This window comes from Patiria miniata, unplaced genomic scaffold, assembly GCF_015706575.1.
Source record: "Patiria miniata isolate m_02_andy unplaced genomic scaffold, ASM1570657v1 HiC_scaffold_7, whole genome shotgun sequence".
Taxonomy (NCBI): Eukaryota; Metazoa; Echinodermata; class Asteroidea; order Valvatida; family Asterinidae; genus Patiria; species Patiria miniata.
The window spans coordinates 18,759,558-18,776,769 of record NW_024037074.1 but is presented as its reverse complement, the minus strand read 5'-3'; the positions used below and the strand labels follow the sequence as shown (position 1 = coordinate 18,776,769).

General features: G+C 39.3%; 1 protein-coding gene across 1 annotated transcript; it reads left to right on the top strand.

The window, feature by feature from the left end:
- Positions 1-5,240: 5,240 nt before the first annotated feature.
- LOC119744697 (annexin A7-like) lies at positions 5,241-16,728 on the top strand. The gene is made up of 6 exons (XM_038220766.1): positions 5,241-5,411; positions 6,737-6,856; positions 11,656-11,915; positions 12,772-12,847; positions 13,528-14,930; positions 15,121-16,728. Exons 2-5 carry the CDS (start codon positions 6,821-6,823, stop codon positions 13,546-13,548), a joined length of 393 nt encoding a protein of 130 aa, XP_038076694.1. The 5' UTR covers positions 5,241-5,411; positions 6,737-6,820; the 3' UTR covers positions 13,549-14,930; positions 15,121-16,728.
- Positions 16,729-17,212: the final 484 nt, after the last annotated feature.

Below are 17,212 nucleotides of genomic sequence, written 5' to 3'. Positions count from 1 at the left end.
TTATTGAGAACAGATGGGTTTATTCAAACGTGTAGTGGTTGTCTCTCGGGAGCCGAGGAAGACGATGCGTCGGTGCAGTGCCCCTCGCAGGAGAGAGGAGAGGGCCACCGCGGCATTGTACACCTTAAGTTTGGTGGTATAGGGGGAATCTTTGTGCTGCAGGATATCTCTTGGTGGCCATGAGCCTAGGGCATGCGGCAAAGTTGTCAGCAAGCAAAGCCTCTGTGATGAGCCTCTGCAGTGTCTTGGGTTTTGTTGCAAGGCGCCGGAGGTCACGGTCAAACAGTTATCGACGGAGCCGTCCAGGCAGTACCTTAGATGACCCCGAGGTCCGGGTCTCTCCCAGCATGCGACAGCACTAGGGTGAAGAACGGGTAAAAGCACCTGAGCAAGTCCCCAGCCCTGCTTCACGCCGTTTGAAATGTTGAAACTCTCGGACAGTTCACCACCCAAGAGTAGTTTTCCCGTCATTATGTCGTCGTGAAATAGCTGGATGAGTTTTGATGGGCATCCTTGAATTAGTTTCCTGAGAATGGTCCACAATGTTCCCTGTTGACTGTGTCAAAAGCCTTCGTCAGGTCGGTGAAGATGAAGTGCAAGTTCACGTTCTGCTCTAGGCACTTCTCTTGAACTTGTCTCTGATACTTTGAAGATCATGCACATGTTGACAGTACTGCGGTCAGGGCGAAAACCACGGCATTGTGACTCTGGAAGGTTGTCCACAGATACTGTTCATGATGATGCGGGACAGGAGTTTGCCAGCAACGGACAGTAGGAAGATGCCTCTGTAGTTCCAACCGTCTGCTCTTTCAACCGTCTGCTCTTGCGCCATTTTTCTTAACTATATTTTGGCATCAGGTCAGGCGACATTTCTTCCTCTTCCCAGATACTGGTCAGCTCTAGAACTGTACAGCGTAAAGTGCCTCAAGTGAGCCACGCGCGGATCCAGATGGGGGCACACCCGGCCCGTGCCCCCCCTTTTTGCAACTGTTTTTTTTTTTTTTTTTTTTTTTTTAACGAGTCATCTTAGGGCGGGCGGGCATTAAATACATCCCTTTGAGAACATGGCTATCTTTTTCCTTTTTGAGGAGTCATTATGGCGGGCGGACGGGCGGTCATCAAATCAATCGCTTGGAACATAACTATTATACATAATTATCAACAAAAATATACAATGTATAAGTTTTGAAGGTCGCCTGTCAATCATTGTCTCAAAATTTCTTTCAAAGCAAGAATATATTTTTATAAGACACTTTTTTATTTCCCGGCTGGACTAGGGGCACATTTAATACAGCACTTGCATTTAATGCTTCATGTCAAAATGTATTCCAAATTATATTCTAGAGTAGAACCAAGGGCGGATCCAGGGGGGGGGGGGGGGGCAAAGGGGGCCATGCCCCCCCCCCAAAAAAAAACCGAAACCATTTTTTTTTTTTATGTGACATCGCAATAAAGGCAGGCAATGAGTACACCACCATCTTTTCCTCAATAAAACAGTGGTTAAAGTGGTCAGAAATTGCCTCAGATCGCACCACAGAGTATCTAGAATCCAAAAAATTTTCGGGGCCCTTAAGCGGGCCCCGAACCCCACGCCGTAATTTTTTTGACCCACTTTTTGGGGGGACCAAAACTTTTTTGGGGGGGACCAAAAATTTGTTTTGGCCCACCCCAAAATTGTGTTCTGGATCCACCCTTGAGTAGAACATGTACCGGTACACGAAATTATGTAGGCTATGTATTTTTTTTAATAAATGAAGAATAAAATCGCCACCCCCTTCTTTTATTTTCCCGGCCTCAGAGAGAGATTTACGTCTGGTTCTCTACAAAAACTTTTTTTTTAAAGCAAAATGATTAAAAAAAAAAATAGTTCGTTAAAGTTTGTACTCGAAGTTAATTCTTTTGTAGATTCCAGGGGAAATTTAATACGAATTATGCTCGGTTTTTCTTATTTTTAAATGAATATGATCAGGATTAACAACATCCCTCAAATAATAGCGTCAAAATATATTCCAAAATATATTCTAGAGTAAAACATTTTCACAAAATAATGTAGGCCATGCATTTTATTTTTTAGATACACGAAGAATTAATCGTCATCCCTTTTGCCTCAAATCGAGAGACATCAAATAAATAGGGGTTATTTTAATACGACTTAGTATGTCTTGTTCTCTCGATTTATTTTTAAAGTAAAACGATTTCAAAACCCTAGCCCATTAAGTTCTGAACTCTCAGTTAATTCTTTTGTAGATTCCAGGGGAAATTTTAATACGAACTATGCTTAGTTTTTTCTTATTTTAAAAGGAATACGAATAAGATTATCAACAGCCCTTTGACTTCAAACTTAATTTCAAAATGTATTCCGAAATATTTTAGAGTAACATTTACAAAAATAATGTAGGCCATGCAGTTTTATTTTTTAAATAAGCGAAGAATAAAATCGTACTACGAAAAAAGACATCGGGAGCCCTACATTTAATGAATTATTTGGACTTGGAATATCATCCCCCAATCGTTTATCTATGTGCATGTACACAACACGGAGGAGAAATTTCACGTTCAATTCAGTTTCCCACATTTTTCGCATAAAGGTTTCCCCTGTCTCTGAGAAAAAAAAATGCCCAATAAAATCTCAGCTCCGAAAAGCCTTTCCAGAGAATGATTGATAGCCGCATTGTTCAAATTGATACAATGCCACTCTTGTTCGTTACAAAGCATATATACATTTGGGTTCAGCTGTATGTAGGCCACCGAACTTTAAGGCCTTTAAAAAAAATTTGATAACAGCTCAGGAATGCTGCCACTTTCGGGAAATTTGTGCAGACAAACTTTTTCATATTTTGGAATTTGGAATTTTGATGCAGTTTGCATTTCCGTTAAATTAAAGGTTTTTTTTTTTGTTTTCTATTAAAGAAAATCGGAGCCCCCCCCCCAAAAAAATACAAATAAACGATTTTCCTCAGGCCTTGACATTTCTTGAAGTGATTCGACAACACTTGCAGAATGCAGACGATTCATTTCGTCTTAAATTATTTAGCCTGCAGACTTCAAAAGAACATGGAAAAAAATGGTGGTTAAAGTGTATACAAGTGTATATACAAAGTAAGTATATATGTGACCGCAGTTACCTCACATTATACTGGGACACAGGCGGCAGTCTTTTTGAAGTCTTGACTAAACATATAAACGCTACGGGGAAATTTTGCTAATATCAATTTTTTTTATGACAATCGAGATGGTTTTGAAATAAAGTTTTATTTCTTCTTTTTGTTTGTAAAGACTATTCGTAATGAAATACTCAGCAGGCTTATAAGTTATACAACATTTTTCAAAGGAATTGGGACGGAGAAATTTTCTGGGCCGGTTGATTTGCTCAGCCGTGGGGTGGGGTGGGGGTAGGGGCTGCTTGGGGCAGGCTGTCCCCTAATGAAATTCAATTTATTTTATTTTCTTTGTTTGCAAGGCAAATTTCTGGGTGGAAATGTATGTTTTAATAGTAAACATGACTTGTTTTGGCTCGCTCGCTCCGCTCGCTCGCAAAATAACACGTTCATTTTTTTCACCCGGGGGCTGTCATCAGCACCTTCTAATTTTGGGGTTCATTTTCAACTTACATCAACAGTGACTTTAAATTCTATATTTGATAGGCAAAAATAGTGTTATTAAAAGTAAAAAATAAACATTGTGAATTTTGCTCTTAATGGCTTAAAGTACTCATGATGTAGGAGAGAACATCTAAAATCGTAGAGCTTCCAGTGCCCTCAACCCTGCCCGCAAGGGATTTCGCGCTTCAGTCTCGTTATGTGTGCAACGCGCACAAAGTTTTTGTGCCCCCCTTTTTGAAAATCCTGGATCCGCCCCTGAGTGAGCTTCGCTGAGTGCCTTGTACAATTCAGCAGTATAATTCCATATTTGCCAGGTGCCTTGCCACGGTTCGTCTGTTTGATAGCTTTTCTTACCTCTGCCAGGGATGGAATCAAATTATTCGTGCATTGGCTTCTGATGAGGGATCTGGTCAAGTGCTGACTGACCATGTCGACGGACGATTCATGAACTGGCTGAAGTGTTCTCAGCCTTGTCCTTTGATCAGCGTACGTAGCTCCATGATCTGCAGAGAGCAAGCCTTGAGCAAGGGAACGGAACCTGACTTTGAACGGGACCAAAGACTGACTTGATGGACTTGAAGAACTGCTTCATAATTGTTTGTATCAGCGAAGTCAAATGCTTTCTTACTCCAGTCGTGCATTCTGCGGATTTTCCTCATTGTTCACTTGAGAGAGCCCTTCCGCCCCGGCACACCCTCAGCCCCCCGCTCTCTGGATCCACCCTTCGTTTTGTTTGACACTTTACAACATTCACAATTCAAATGTATAGTGGAAGAAAATTATGAGACTCCCTTTCCAAATAAAACAAAATAACAAATGAAATTTGATGTTCCTCGACCTCCCCGCCGGGTAAATACAGAACAGGGCGAAGCTCATGGACATGGTTAATTAAATAATTAACGAATAATAAATTAACACTTGTTGACCGTGCTGTGACAGATATGGCGTTTGTTACACCTGACGGTTTCGCCTTGGGGTGTTGTGCGCTCGAAATAATCAAGGCGGGGGGGGGGGGGGGGGGGGGGGGTGTCACGTAGGAAAATGAAATGATGGGGAAATGGATAGATAATTTTTCGAATATGATATACTGCTCCCCCCTAAAAAAGAATATTTAAAAAAAATCAAGATACGGGTATCATAGATGCCCCCCTCCCCCCAAAATAGGGAAATTTATGAAAAATTTAGGGAGAACTTTGTACCGGGCCAGGAACTGCTAGAAAAACCACTAGGGTTTTGGACTATTTCTCGCCGTGTGAACTCACAGTATTATGTGCATTATTTTGTGTGTCTGGGACGTTCCTGCCAAGGAGTCTGGGAAAGGGGAAAATGGAACTATTTTCAAGGGGGCCGATCGGGGGTCGACTTACAAGGAGAAACAAAAGGAAAGAAAAAAGAGGCGCGAAGTCATATTGCTGTTAATTTAATGGGTTGGGGGAATATCCCTGCCCACCCTCAAAAAATGATAAATCGAGAATGTGCTGGAAAAGTACAGGGATTTCGGGGAGAAAATATGCTTTGCCCCTCTAGAATCAATCCTGGCGACGCCCATGCTCTGCAAGCGCACACGTACACCGAGCGACCCTATAGATCAGCGACTACCCTCTCAACGTCAAGAATGCACGACACAAACAAACACCTGCTGCTCAGTGTCACGTGTACATGTTTATTAGGGCTAGGTCTCCATTGTTTGAAGGCTAGACCTACTGCATTTTTGTTGCCTCATACAATTGTATCCGGTCGCCCCGTGGGTCTCTCTGGAAATCTAAGCGCTGTTGGGAGTTTTGTTCCTTGTGGTTCTTTGGATTGGAGGTAAGCATAGTATTAAACGTTCTAAAAATCCGTCAATCAAAAAGATGAGATTTTTTTGCAAGATTGATGTTTCTTCAGGAGAGATATTGTCATGATTGTGTCGTACATTCTTCAACCATGCTTCCATGGAGAAATAAAACACACACTTTCGTTTGGGCATGGAGGAATAAAAACAAATAAATGTGTTTTTATTCCTCCATGGTTTAGGTGGGTGGCTATAATTTTGGGGTGGCAATTTTTGTGTGCTAAAGTCAGCTGTTTTTGGCAGATTAGTCTAAAGTTCAATAATATTTGCAGGGGGAATTAGGGTGTTGTCAGGTCAGATTTGTCTTTATGTCCCAGTGTTGTAACAACTGTTTGATATGGAATATGACTGTCGCAGTGCTTACAAGAAATACGATCTGACTGTTGGTGACTAGCCTGTGTAAAAGGCATGGCAGGGGAACAAGATTGAATTATTGGTGATTGTGAAGTGTAGGGCCTGGTTCCTATAAGGGAACAAAATCCACTTTAAAATTATTGGACCTACCAAACTAGTTGGCGACATTCTCAATAAACAGGTATGTCATAGATAGAGGGCAGGGTTTTGATTTTTTGAGGGAAATTTGGGGGTAAAATGACGATGACAGCATGGCGACAACACGCGACCCGAAAATAAATATGGGATCACCGCATGATGTACCGTGAGCACGCACGGCGCGCTGAATCGCAAGGCACAAACCATGCAGGAAAATCGTGATTTCTACCCCAAGAATCTGTTCAAAATTGCAAAACGGTGTCATTAGAATTGAGAAAAGTCTGCTTTTGATTGTAAAGGTGATTTTTGAGCAATAAAAAATATTTTTGACTCTAATTTGATCAAAACAAAACAGGGGCCCTACACTTCACGATCGCCAAATTTTTGACTGTCTGTGGCTGATTAAACAAAAAGAGGGGTAACATACTGAATAATATACTTAACATGTGCAAATTTGTGTACATGTACATGTACATGTCTGTTCCTCGACGCTATACATCATTGCAGAGCTCAATCATTAGGCAAACATTGCTGTTACTTTGTTGGCATATTCATTGCACTTTAATCAGTGAACTGAGATATTCCCTTTTTCCGTTGTTCTGGGAACTCCAATCAATTTGGCCGTTGAACAGGTGTTTTTTTTCCCAGTGATTGTTGTTGTTGGATTTCCCATTGTAAAGCTTGCAATGCTACAAAAAGATTTAACAATTCAATCTGACAGTTAATTTGTCCAGGGTGACATACCCCACGGCAAGACAATGAATATTGTAGTGATTATTATTATTTTCCTCTTTTTTTTCTTTGGCAGTCAAATAGGTTACCCACAGCATTGGAAAATATCTACATTGTTTGTCATCGTATTTAGGCGTGGAAGAAATCAAATAGCGCAATAATGGCAGCCCCTCCACCACCATACGAACCACCCAAGGTAATAAACATGTAGTATTTTTTTATTACTACCAGCAATATTTAAAAAAAAACCACATTTACAAGACAATCAAAATATATTTGTTAAAATGTTTAGACAATTTCAAAACAGTCCTAAAGGCCTAATTGTAACCTTAACTTATCATAAATACTCATATTCATAAAAACCTGATACAGTTTACTCATTCATCTTTAGACGCATCTTTGGAAATGACCTTCTTTTATTGTTTTCTTCAAAATGACAGCATGCCAGAAAGAATAATTTCACAGGTGTTTAGTGCCATAACTATCTTTAAACCATATGCTTTTCAACAATAATTTTGTCAGTTACTTTTTCGACAGCTGCAAATGATATACTCTACCTTTAAAGGGAAATTACAACATTTGCAAGCATCGAAAAATAAAACTACCAAGTTTTTACGAAATACCTCACGAGATGTTGGTAAATGACAGTCTAAAGCATCCTGTAAAATTATGGCACCTGGTGTGAAGTCATTTTCAAGTAAATGGTATTTTTGTATACATTTCCAACGGTGGTTGGCTGACCACCGTTGGAAAAACCTAACTATTTTTCAACTGCTGCTCCAAATTTACCAATTTTTTCTTCAGTCCAAATTTTGTTTCCTATTGGTTGCATGTTCATGAATGGGGGCAGGCCAGCTAGACTGGTTCCCGTACCGTACAATTTTCCGGCATCTATAAATTGATTCATTTAATTTTCAGTGGAGTCAGGGAACCAGACTACTTGAACATTTTTGTTTTTCTAGGTTTTTCCAGCATTTCCGAACACAAAACTTCAAATATGTCAGTGCAACAATAATTTGATCTATTATACTAACCCCTCAAATAGTTCATTTCTGAAAATTAAGCAAAAGCCAATGATGTACACCTTATCAGTGTACACACACTGGTGTACACTGATAAGGTGTTAAAGTTCATCATTCTCTGACTCACATACAGGAAATCAAAGCCCAGTAGTTTTGCACATTAATATCTGTTGTGGCCCTGTTAAAACACCCTAGTCAGTTGTACAAAAACATGTCACATCCTGAGTGTCACCATTAAGCTTTATGGGAAAACTTCCTTTGTGAAGTACGTACAGTTGCACAGCCTTGCACAAGCTTGCACAACCTTGCCCTGTGCAGCTGGATATTAGTGGTACACAATTAGTTCAGAAGGTTCATGGATGTAAAAGTTTCAGAATAAAATCTTGTATTGTAATCGTAAGTATTGTGTGAAAAATGATACATCGGGTACAGTATACAAAATTGATTACTGCACTGTCTGAGGTTTTACTGTCCGGTTAATGAAACAAATAATTATTCTTAAAGGGAAAATACAACATTTGCAAACATCAAAAAATAAAACTACCAAATCATTTTGAAATACCTTGCTGGGTACCTTGACTGTTAGTGAATGACAGTGTAAAGCATCCTGTAAAATCATGGCACCTGGTATATTGTCATTTTCAAGAAAAGTGGTATTTTTGTATCAATTTCCAACGCTGGTCGGCCAACCAGCGTTGGAAAACTGTTTTTTTTTCAAATACTGGCCCCAATTGACCATCGCACTTGTTTGCAATCGATTACACACCTATGAACGGGTACAAGCCAGCTAGACTGGTTCCCTGACCTTACAATTCCCCAATGTATGTAAACTGCTCTGCTTCTTCTTATATGGAGTCAGGGAACCAGACTACAGGAAAATGATTGTTTTTCTTGGTTTTTATAGCATTTTCGAACCCAAAACCTCAAAAAAGTCAGTGTATTTGCTATATATTTCCAACCGCCCAATTCCATCCATTTCTGAAAATTACAGCAAAAGCAAATGATGTATATTCCCTTTAATCATACATACATGTACGGGACATGATTTTGTTAAAATTCCAAACGAAGTTAAAGGCATTTGCCATTATCCCAATAGTAACCTACATTTAAAAAAAAAAAAACTTTAAAGATCAAACTGGTACTAGACACAACATGAAATTATTCTGTCTGGCACGCTGTCATTTAGAAGAAATCAAGAAATGTGGGTGATTTCCAACGATCAGTCAATTGGGTGACTTTTGGAAATAGAGTGCTATCGTTTTTCGTGATCAAAAGGTTGTGCATAGTTCTTCACTGTTTTCTCAAAAAATTGTAATATCCACAAAGCTGAAATTTCAACAGGTTCAATATTTTTAACGTTCGTCTTTGAATTTGGAGTGCACTGAAAAAGAACATACATGTAATGCATTAAAGGCAAATAATCCTTTAACTTTAATAAATATTCATTAATACCTAAGACAGTTTACGCATTCCTATTGGTCAAGAGCCCGTCATGTGGCCGGTCTTAAACGGATGATAAAGACATGGCTAGCTGGTCTTAAACACTTTTCCAGTGTCACAATAAAATGTGGACTCCTAAAAATCCAGTGCCTCTTATCGTTTCATTGGTTGAAACACGTAGGCATGCGCAACAATATTAGGGAGTCAGAATTTTATAGTTCTAAATTCAAAATGCAACGCGCCAGGTGCGTTCTGCGCGACATCACGCAGAACATGATACGTGCGCGTCAATCTCCATAAAAGGGTTGTTTACATCTTACTCGCCAGCTGAACACTCCATTATTTTGCAAGAGGGATGTTTCAAAAAGCATAAAGTGAATTTGTTGAACAAAATCGGGATGTTTTGAACGAATTATATGTTTTCTTTTTACCGAAAAGGTATTTATGAATGGGAATAAATATGTGCTCCGTCTGTATTTATCACTCTGTTTAAGACCACTTAGAGTCTGGGTGCCGATAATTACCCTCGCCTCCGGCTCGGGTAATTATTAGCACCCAGACTCTAAGTGGTCTTAAACAGAGTGATAAAAACCTCCGGAGCACACATTTATTCCCTTAATGATAGTTCTGTCCTAATGTTTCAAGCATATATTTTATATCATTTTGTCAGTCATAAATACACGTAAATTAACATACACGTCTGTAAATCTTACACACTATTCTGGACGATGAGGAATTCTAGAATGTGAAAAATATATTGTCTCTTATATGTACAGCTGATGCTGGTGTCAAGGCCGTGGTCATATTGTGCTTACGTGTACAATATTGATTACTGGTTCATGTTTTATGCACAAATTTTAATTGAATTAATGAACCGGGGTATAAAAAAATAATCCGTTGCCTAGCAATGTGAAGCCAACCTTATCCAAAACAACTGCAAAAAGGAGAAGTTTTCCTCATCAAAGGAAACTAGAATCCAATTAAAATGGACAGCTATGAGCTTAGTTTTGTGAACACTTAAATTCAAGCTAAATTGTAATGGTCTGGTTAAACACAGCAGGGTTGGGTTAGCAAATAAGCCAAGTATACTATGGACATGGGCATGTACATTGTACAAATATGAACAGCGCATTCAAGTACTTGAACTGTTTACACATGTAGGTTTCATGCATTTAGAAGTATTATGCACCTAAACTTTGACATATAAATGTTCATCATGGGATCAATATCCTTATAGAAGTAATGCAAATACAATGTATTGGCCTGGCTGTCATGGTCTTTGGGGAGATATATTGATTTCATGAGTTTAAGACATCATCCATTATAATCCATTCTAACAATGAGCTCATTCTAAGAAAGACCACAGCACAAGGAAGTGAATGCAGTTATAATCAGAGACCATAAAGCAAAAAGGGGGAAGTTCCAGTTTTTTTTTTTTAGCCTGTAGGTGTCACAAAAAATGGAAGGCGCGTGTCGCTGTAGCCATGCGCGTCGGCAAAATGAAAAAGTTTTTTTTTCAATGAAAGATGATGTCTCAAAACCGCCAAACTCACTGGTTTGACTGGAATCCTGCTGCTGCACAATTTTAACGTGTTTTTAGATTGGGTTATGGTCGAGAATAAGCTTTATGTGGCCTCTCTGGACTCCCATATATTTGCACTAAGTTTAGTCGGGCACCATTTGCAGTCATCAGCCGACATTTGAAGCAAAAAAATCAGGTTAAAAAAAAAAAAAGCCGCGTCACCGCACCACTTTTTGGGCAAGCTCCATACCAGAAACCGGAGACTTTTTTTTGTTGGCCTTAACGTTTATAAGGTTGGTTTCAAATATCCGGTTTCTAAAAACGAAACCGAATAGTGGAATTTGAACCGAATGTTAAACAATCCGGATATAAATCCCACCACTACTTTCCCGTTTATCAATTTTGGGGAAATGAGTGGTCTGGAATCGAATTTCAAAGTTCAACAAATTACATTAGCTGTACATGTAGATACATCCGACCGATAGGACGTACAAATAAAGTCAGTTGGGCACACCAGGGCATGGGATCTACCCGATGTTCCCCAATACCGATGTTCCCCCAAATCCTTAGGATTAGGGTTAGGGCTAGGGTTAGGGTTAGGGCTAGGGTTAGGGCTAGGGTTAGGGTTAGGGTATATTGGTAGGGATTTCGGGGAACATTGGTATTGAGGAACATCGGTATTGGGGAATATAGGTATGCACCCCCGGGGCACAACTTCATTGAGTTGTGCTAATCAGAAATCATCTGAGATCCTGTCACAAGCAACAGGCTTCCAATGACATTTGGCTTGCAAACTGGTTTTACTAAGCAATTTATTTTTGTACTATTTATTTGTATTTCAATTTTTTGTTATTTTGCGTACAGCAAATTGTCGTGCTTAGCAGCTTCTTGAAATTTGCCTTTGGCTCTGAACATTTTACGCAGTAAGGGACTTGCCAATAATCATATTGGTGAACAAGGCGAAGACAACTAATAACCAGGATTTGTTTGAATTCATCCTCATATTAATAGCAACAGGGGGGCCCTCCTCCACAGGGCTATCCTCCGCAACAAGGCTACCCTCCCCAACAAGGCTACCCCCCTCAGCAGGGTTACCCCCCTCAGCAGGGGTACCCCCCTCAGCAGGGGTATCCCCCTCAACAGGGGTACCCCCCTCAGGGATACGCACCCGCACCCGTGCAAACCCAGGGCGCACCCGGTGTGGTGGTGGTACAGACCGGGGCCGCGCAGCCTGCAGTACAACAGACCATCGTGACTACTGTTCAGCAGCGGTAAGTGTAAATGGAAGCTTGCAGCTACGGCTTTCAGTAACACACACATCTATGAGAAAATGGATGCTAGTCGTAGCCACGCAATCAGGGTAGCCTATACTCGGGAGAAGTTTGCGGCTATGTACACTATTTGGAGTGACTAAATCTAGAGAGAAGTGGATAGTTCTGAGTCCTTGTTCCTCTTCGAACAGCCTTTCGCTTTAAAAATTGGTTGCTTCATGTGCCATATTTCTGCAAGTTTTGGTTAGTTGAACAGTGGCAGCTGACTGTTGCTGAAAGAAAAAAAAACAAGTTCGCAAGAAGTTAAAGTTTCATGGCAAGTAAACTGATAAGGTGATACAGCCATTTTGGCTTGGCGACTCTTTGCCAGAATTTAACAGAACCAATTTCAAACTCGGAATCTGTGCCCCACTTCCTTGAGAAATCTTTTGTTGCTTTGTGCTCTGCATTCGCTGAAACTCGTGTCTCCCCCAATGTAAAACTATTTTGAAAAAGGCCCGTTCTGGACAAACTCTCAGTGCTGAGATTTGTTTAAAAACTTTGCGCAATATGCTCCAGAGAAAGCCGTGGCAAATTGAGACTTAACATTTTTTTAGAAAGTTAGAATTTTTTTCAAAGTGTCATCTTCATGGTCTTTAACTTTTACGTGGCATAATTGATATATCGAATATTCTCGATATTGGATTTCCGCTATATACGTAGATTATTGAAAATTCTGATATCAACGGTGCTTACCAAACCCTGACGATGATCTGGTAGGGATAGGGTTAATGGTTTGGGATTCACACAGTTGCATTCTGGTTTCAAAACTAAATAATGTATATTTGTTGTTTATTTCTGTTGTTTTTTTCCGTAGACCCCGTGTGAACCACTTGCTGCATCTGCTGATCACCATCTTCTTCTGGCCATGGATTATCGTCTGGATCATTCTCGTAAGTCTGGAGAATCACTCAGATTTTGATTTGTGGCTTACAGCTTTGGTTAGTGCCATTGGCTTGCCCCAGCAAACGGTCATGGCTAGTCGTGTTAGTGTGGACTCTGCAGGGACTGTGGCTTCTGCTCAGAGCCAATTAGAGATGACACAGTGCATTTGTGATGCGATTGGCGAACAGTGCATATATGACATACATCATTTTTATAGAAAAATGTCACAATTATACCAAGTTCTTTTGCATGAATATTTGGTGTGTGACAGAAATGTCACTTTAGCAATTAGTACACAACACGAAAGTAAATCTGAATGCTGACTTTGCCACATCGAGGAAAGTATTCTTTCTGCAAAGTTGCAAAAGTTGACTTTGTTTCTACTCTTTCAAAATTCTCGTCTTTCAAGTCCAGTCACAAGTAAATCACAAGTCCAGTCACAAGTAAATCACAAGTCCAGTCACAAGTGAATCACAAGTCCAGTCACAAGTCCAGTCACAAGTCCAGTCACAAGTAACAGTGTATATAACATGGGAATGCCTTTGTCAAAGCGTATTTGAATAGCTTGTGAGTTGAATTGGGACTAGAGGACTTGTGATGGACTTGCAGGGACTTGTGATAAACTCGACTACATCCCCGGTAAAAATTGAGAAATGAAATGTCATTGTTAATATTCTTTCTTTTCCAGTGCATGGCTGAAGGCTGCTAGGAGTCTGGACTGCAGGAATGGACAGGAGTGCCTTATAGCGTTAATAACTTGGAACAGGTGACATTCCTTCAAACTAGAAAGGTAGACCAAAAAAATGGGGACCTTGGTAATTTGTCAAAGTATTCAAATAATATCCCAACATAATTAAAGTTGTTTATTTGATTGGATTGGATTTTGATTAAAATAAATTGAGGTGGGTTGCTTAATTTTAAGCACAGGTCAAAGACCTTGTTAATGCAAATCAAAGGTCATGGTCATATCAAGGACATATGCAAATGAGTTTTAGCACTTTCAGATGCAACAGTCACACCTGGGGGGGATGCTTGAATGAAGGGGACTAATTGTAGGCTTATTTCTGACTGACACTAAAAATTGTTAAAAGTGGTTTTATAAGCAGAGTGATCAAGAATATTTTTCTGCCAAAAAAAGCACAAAAGCGTTGTCCATTTCAATGATTTAAATTCTAATATTTCTTCTTTTTTTGGGGGGGGATAGTACTGGTTTTAGGGTATCCATAAAGGTGTACTGTGATAGTATTTTGAGTGTCAATATAACATTATTTTTGTTTGAGCTTGTCTGAAAAAAAGAGTAATATGAATCATGTCACACAAATGTTTCGAGCTGTTAAAAACAAGGGTGTGTACCATAGCAATTGAAGTTTTGCATGCCGAGAGTTTGATTGTTTTTGAATCATGTAGTGAAAGTGATTTGCATGTTCTTGTAGATATTGTGTGTCCATTGAGAAATTCCTTTCCTTAAAAGTTTTTTAGGGTATAAAAAACCATGTACTTTAATATAGCATAAATACTTGAGGCTTCATACATGTAAGTGCTTGTTAAACTTAAAAAATTGTTTTCACTGTTTTGGATTTTTTTCAGAAATGCAAATTTATGCAAGTAAATACTCATAGGAGTCAAAACAATCACATACTGTTTTGTACAATGGTAGATACAAATCTTCGATCTGATTCAAAAGGAAATAGATCGATCTGATCAAAAGGAAATACTCTTAAATTTCTCTCAAAACATATGAAAACAGTTTTTTACACAATCATGAAATACAATTGTACGTTTAGTTTTCAAGTTCTGAAATTTATTCAAGTACATGTACATGTACTTGTTTTGGGCGTCTTTATGATTTTTCCCCAATTTTTTTTACACTGAAATATGAAACCATTGTCAGCAAAACTGTTTCTGCGTGGGCCTTTTATGTATTTATTGCCAATCATAAATCTTGGTGCATTTCCCTACAAGTGTGGGCTGGTTGGCTTGTGTAAAGATACTAAGTCCGATACGACAATCAAATAGGTTTCTTTTTACGACTCTTGCAATGGTAAAACTAAACTAGGAAGCACTTGGCTTTTACATACAGCACATGAACATGTACACACAGTCGTTTTTTGCTATGCTTCCGAGGATTGGCTTTGTGTTTTCCTTTGTCCCTGTAATATAACCCTCTCCCATAGACTAAGCACACAAACCTGCGTTCGAGGACAATAGGCACCTTCCTTCGAGGATCAATGGCCCCTTTGTGCTCCTTTTGTTGTCTGTCCTCAGGCGTAATGCCATGCAGGAACATATGAAGTGGTGCATAGCCAGAACACACCCTTGTGAACTTTTGCCGACGTACATGTAGTTTGATACCCGGATATGGCAATGTACATGTACACTTCACGGGCGACCAAGTGAATCGCATTATGAATAAGCAAAATCTTATTGTTCGAGTGAAGTTGAAGTAGCTGCAGAGCCATGTGAATAGGGCCTCGCCTTTCAGTTTTCTATTTAGTATGAATGCATTTCTGGAAATTGCAAGGGGGGGGGGGGGGTTGGTTGCTGGTCTGTGATGGTAACAGTGCGTTCTGTCACATCAGGTTGCTATAAGGGACAATGTGCATTCCCCAACTGAGTTTATGGTGGTTTTATAGCCATTGTACACACTGTTGTGGGTCGCGGGCTAGCTTGGGGCTTCTTCAACAGTATTCTAAGCACACTGTTGGTTAAATAATAACAATTGGCTGAATAAAAGTTTAGGCCTTGCTGTTCAAGTAGTATTTAGCGTACATGTGAAGTTAAACTTCATATTGTCTGTTTTTGGTAACGAACCTTATGCACGGCAGCAATAAAATTGGCTTCTATTTTTATAAATTATGTTGTAACAACAAACGAACAACTCCACTTTTGTCAACTCATGCCAATCCTAGCGGAACAAAAACATATTTTTTTTTGCTGCTGTGCATTAAAGTTGCATTGCCAGCTTTACATTGAAAAAAATTTGTTGCAAGTATTTCTGTAACTACTTTAAGTATATTTTTGTCAACTTTATTACCATTTGTGCCTTTCTTTAAATTGTGTCGCTTATTTTTGTGTTTATATCAAGTCATTTTCAATACAGATCAAAGAAGCCTTTGAATTGAAGTATGAAATCTGTGTATAAAAAGTGGACTGTAGATATTCCTTTGATTGCTACTAATCATGAAAAAGCTTGCTGAACAAATGCAGTTCTTGATTGGGTTATGTTTGGGGCCCTCTATTGAGTCATGTGACCATGTACAGGTATTCTCACAATGTACAATTACTATACATAAGATGGAATTTGCATCGGGGTGATGTAAATTTAATATTAGGTTTTTTGCCCTTCACGGACATATAAACACTGTATACTCGGTGTGTTGCCTGCCGAGTGAAAGTTGGAAAAAATGGTTTCCAACTGGTTCGAATCGGTTCGAATCGGATGTAGCAGCGGGTACCGCAGCGAAACTATTCATAAAATGAAATTCAATTTGCGTTCTGGGTATGAGTCCCACCCAGGTGATTTGTTTTCGAAGTTTCACTCGGGAGGTAACACACAAGAGTATTCAGTGCATGTACGTCTGTGAAGGGCAAAAAAACCCTAATTATAAATGTACATTTACTTGGACAAGATCACGCTAGAAGAGATCATGACTGGGCAGTGTACCTTAAATGACTTAATATACACTTGCTTGGAAAATATATCAAAATTACCTACTTTACTGCATTTTATGCATTTACTCTTTACAGTAAACCTGAATTTGCTTATTTGATTGTATCTGCTTTTGTTTTGTTGCGGACCAAAGTTTATCTGCTTAAGTTTATCTTGAATTAGTCCATGAAAGCATTTCCTGGCAGTAGATTTGTGCATTTTCTTCTTGGCCAACACATTTTTTTTGACTTTTTGAGTGTCATTTTTTTGTATACTGATCATGTACTGCGACATTCTGTATGCAAGGCTTGAGGTGGTTGCCTTCTGCTGGGAAAGTGAAACACTCCCGGTTTTGACGGTCTCCTGTCGGCAACTGAAACAGGAAATGAGCGTCTTTCCGTGGTTTTGAAATGTTTGATTGGTGAACAGAAAATGAAAGTGGCCTCAGAACTACAGCATTTCAAGCCTTTGCTGACTATACTGAAGATATCTTTTGTAATTTTCATATATATATATACTCAGAAACGTTAAATAAATAAAAGGTTTAAGTAATACCCAAGTGTCCTTTCTGTAGTCTATAGCATGGACATCTTACTTTGTACATGTAGACTGAGAACAATGGTTTATATATTGACTCGAATTTGTATGAGACACTTTTGCACGAGTATATCAACTGCTCCTGCAGCAGTTGATATTTTGTCCAAAATTTATGTCAACGCCTTGG

Excerpts from the sequence above, each read along its gene's own strand:
- LOC119744697 (XM_038220766.1), top strand. The coding sequence starts at position 6,821 with ATGGCAGCCCCTCCACCACCATACGAACCACCCAAG. Across the intron at positions 6,857-11,655 it reads CACCATACGAACCACCCAAG|CAACAGGGGGGCCCTCCTCC; the intron begins GTAATAAACATG and ends TCATATTAATAG. Across the intron at positions 12,848-13,527 it reads TTATCGTCTGGATCATTCTC|TGCATGGCTGAAGGCTGCTA; the intron begins GTAAGTCTGGAG and ends TTTCTTTTCCAG.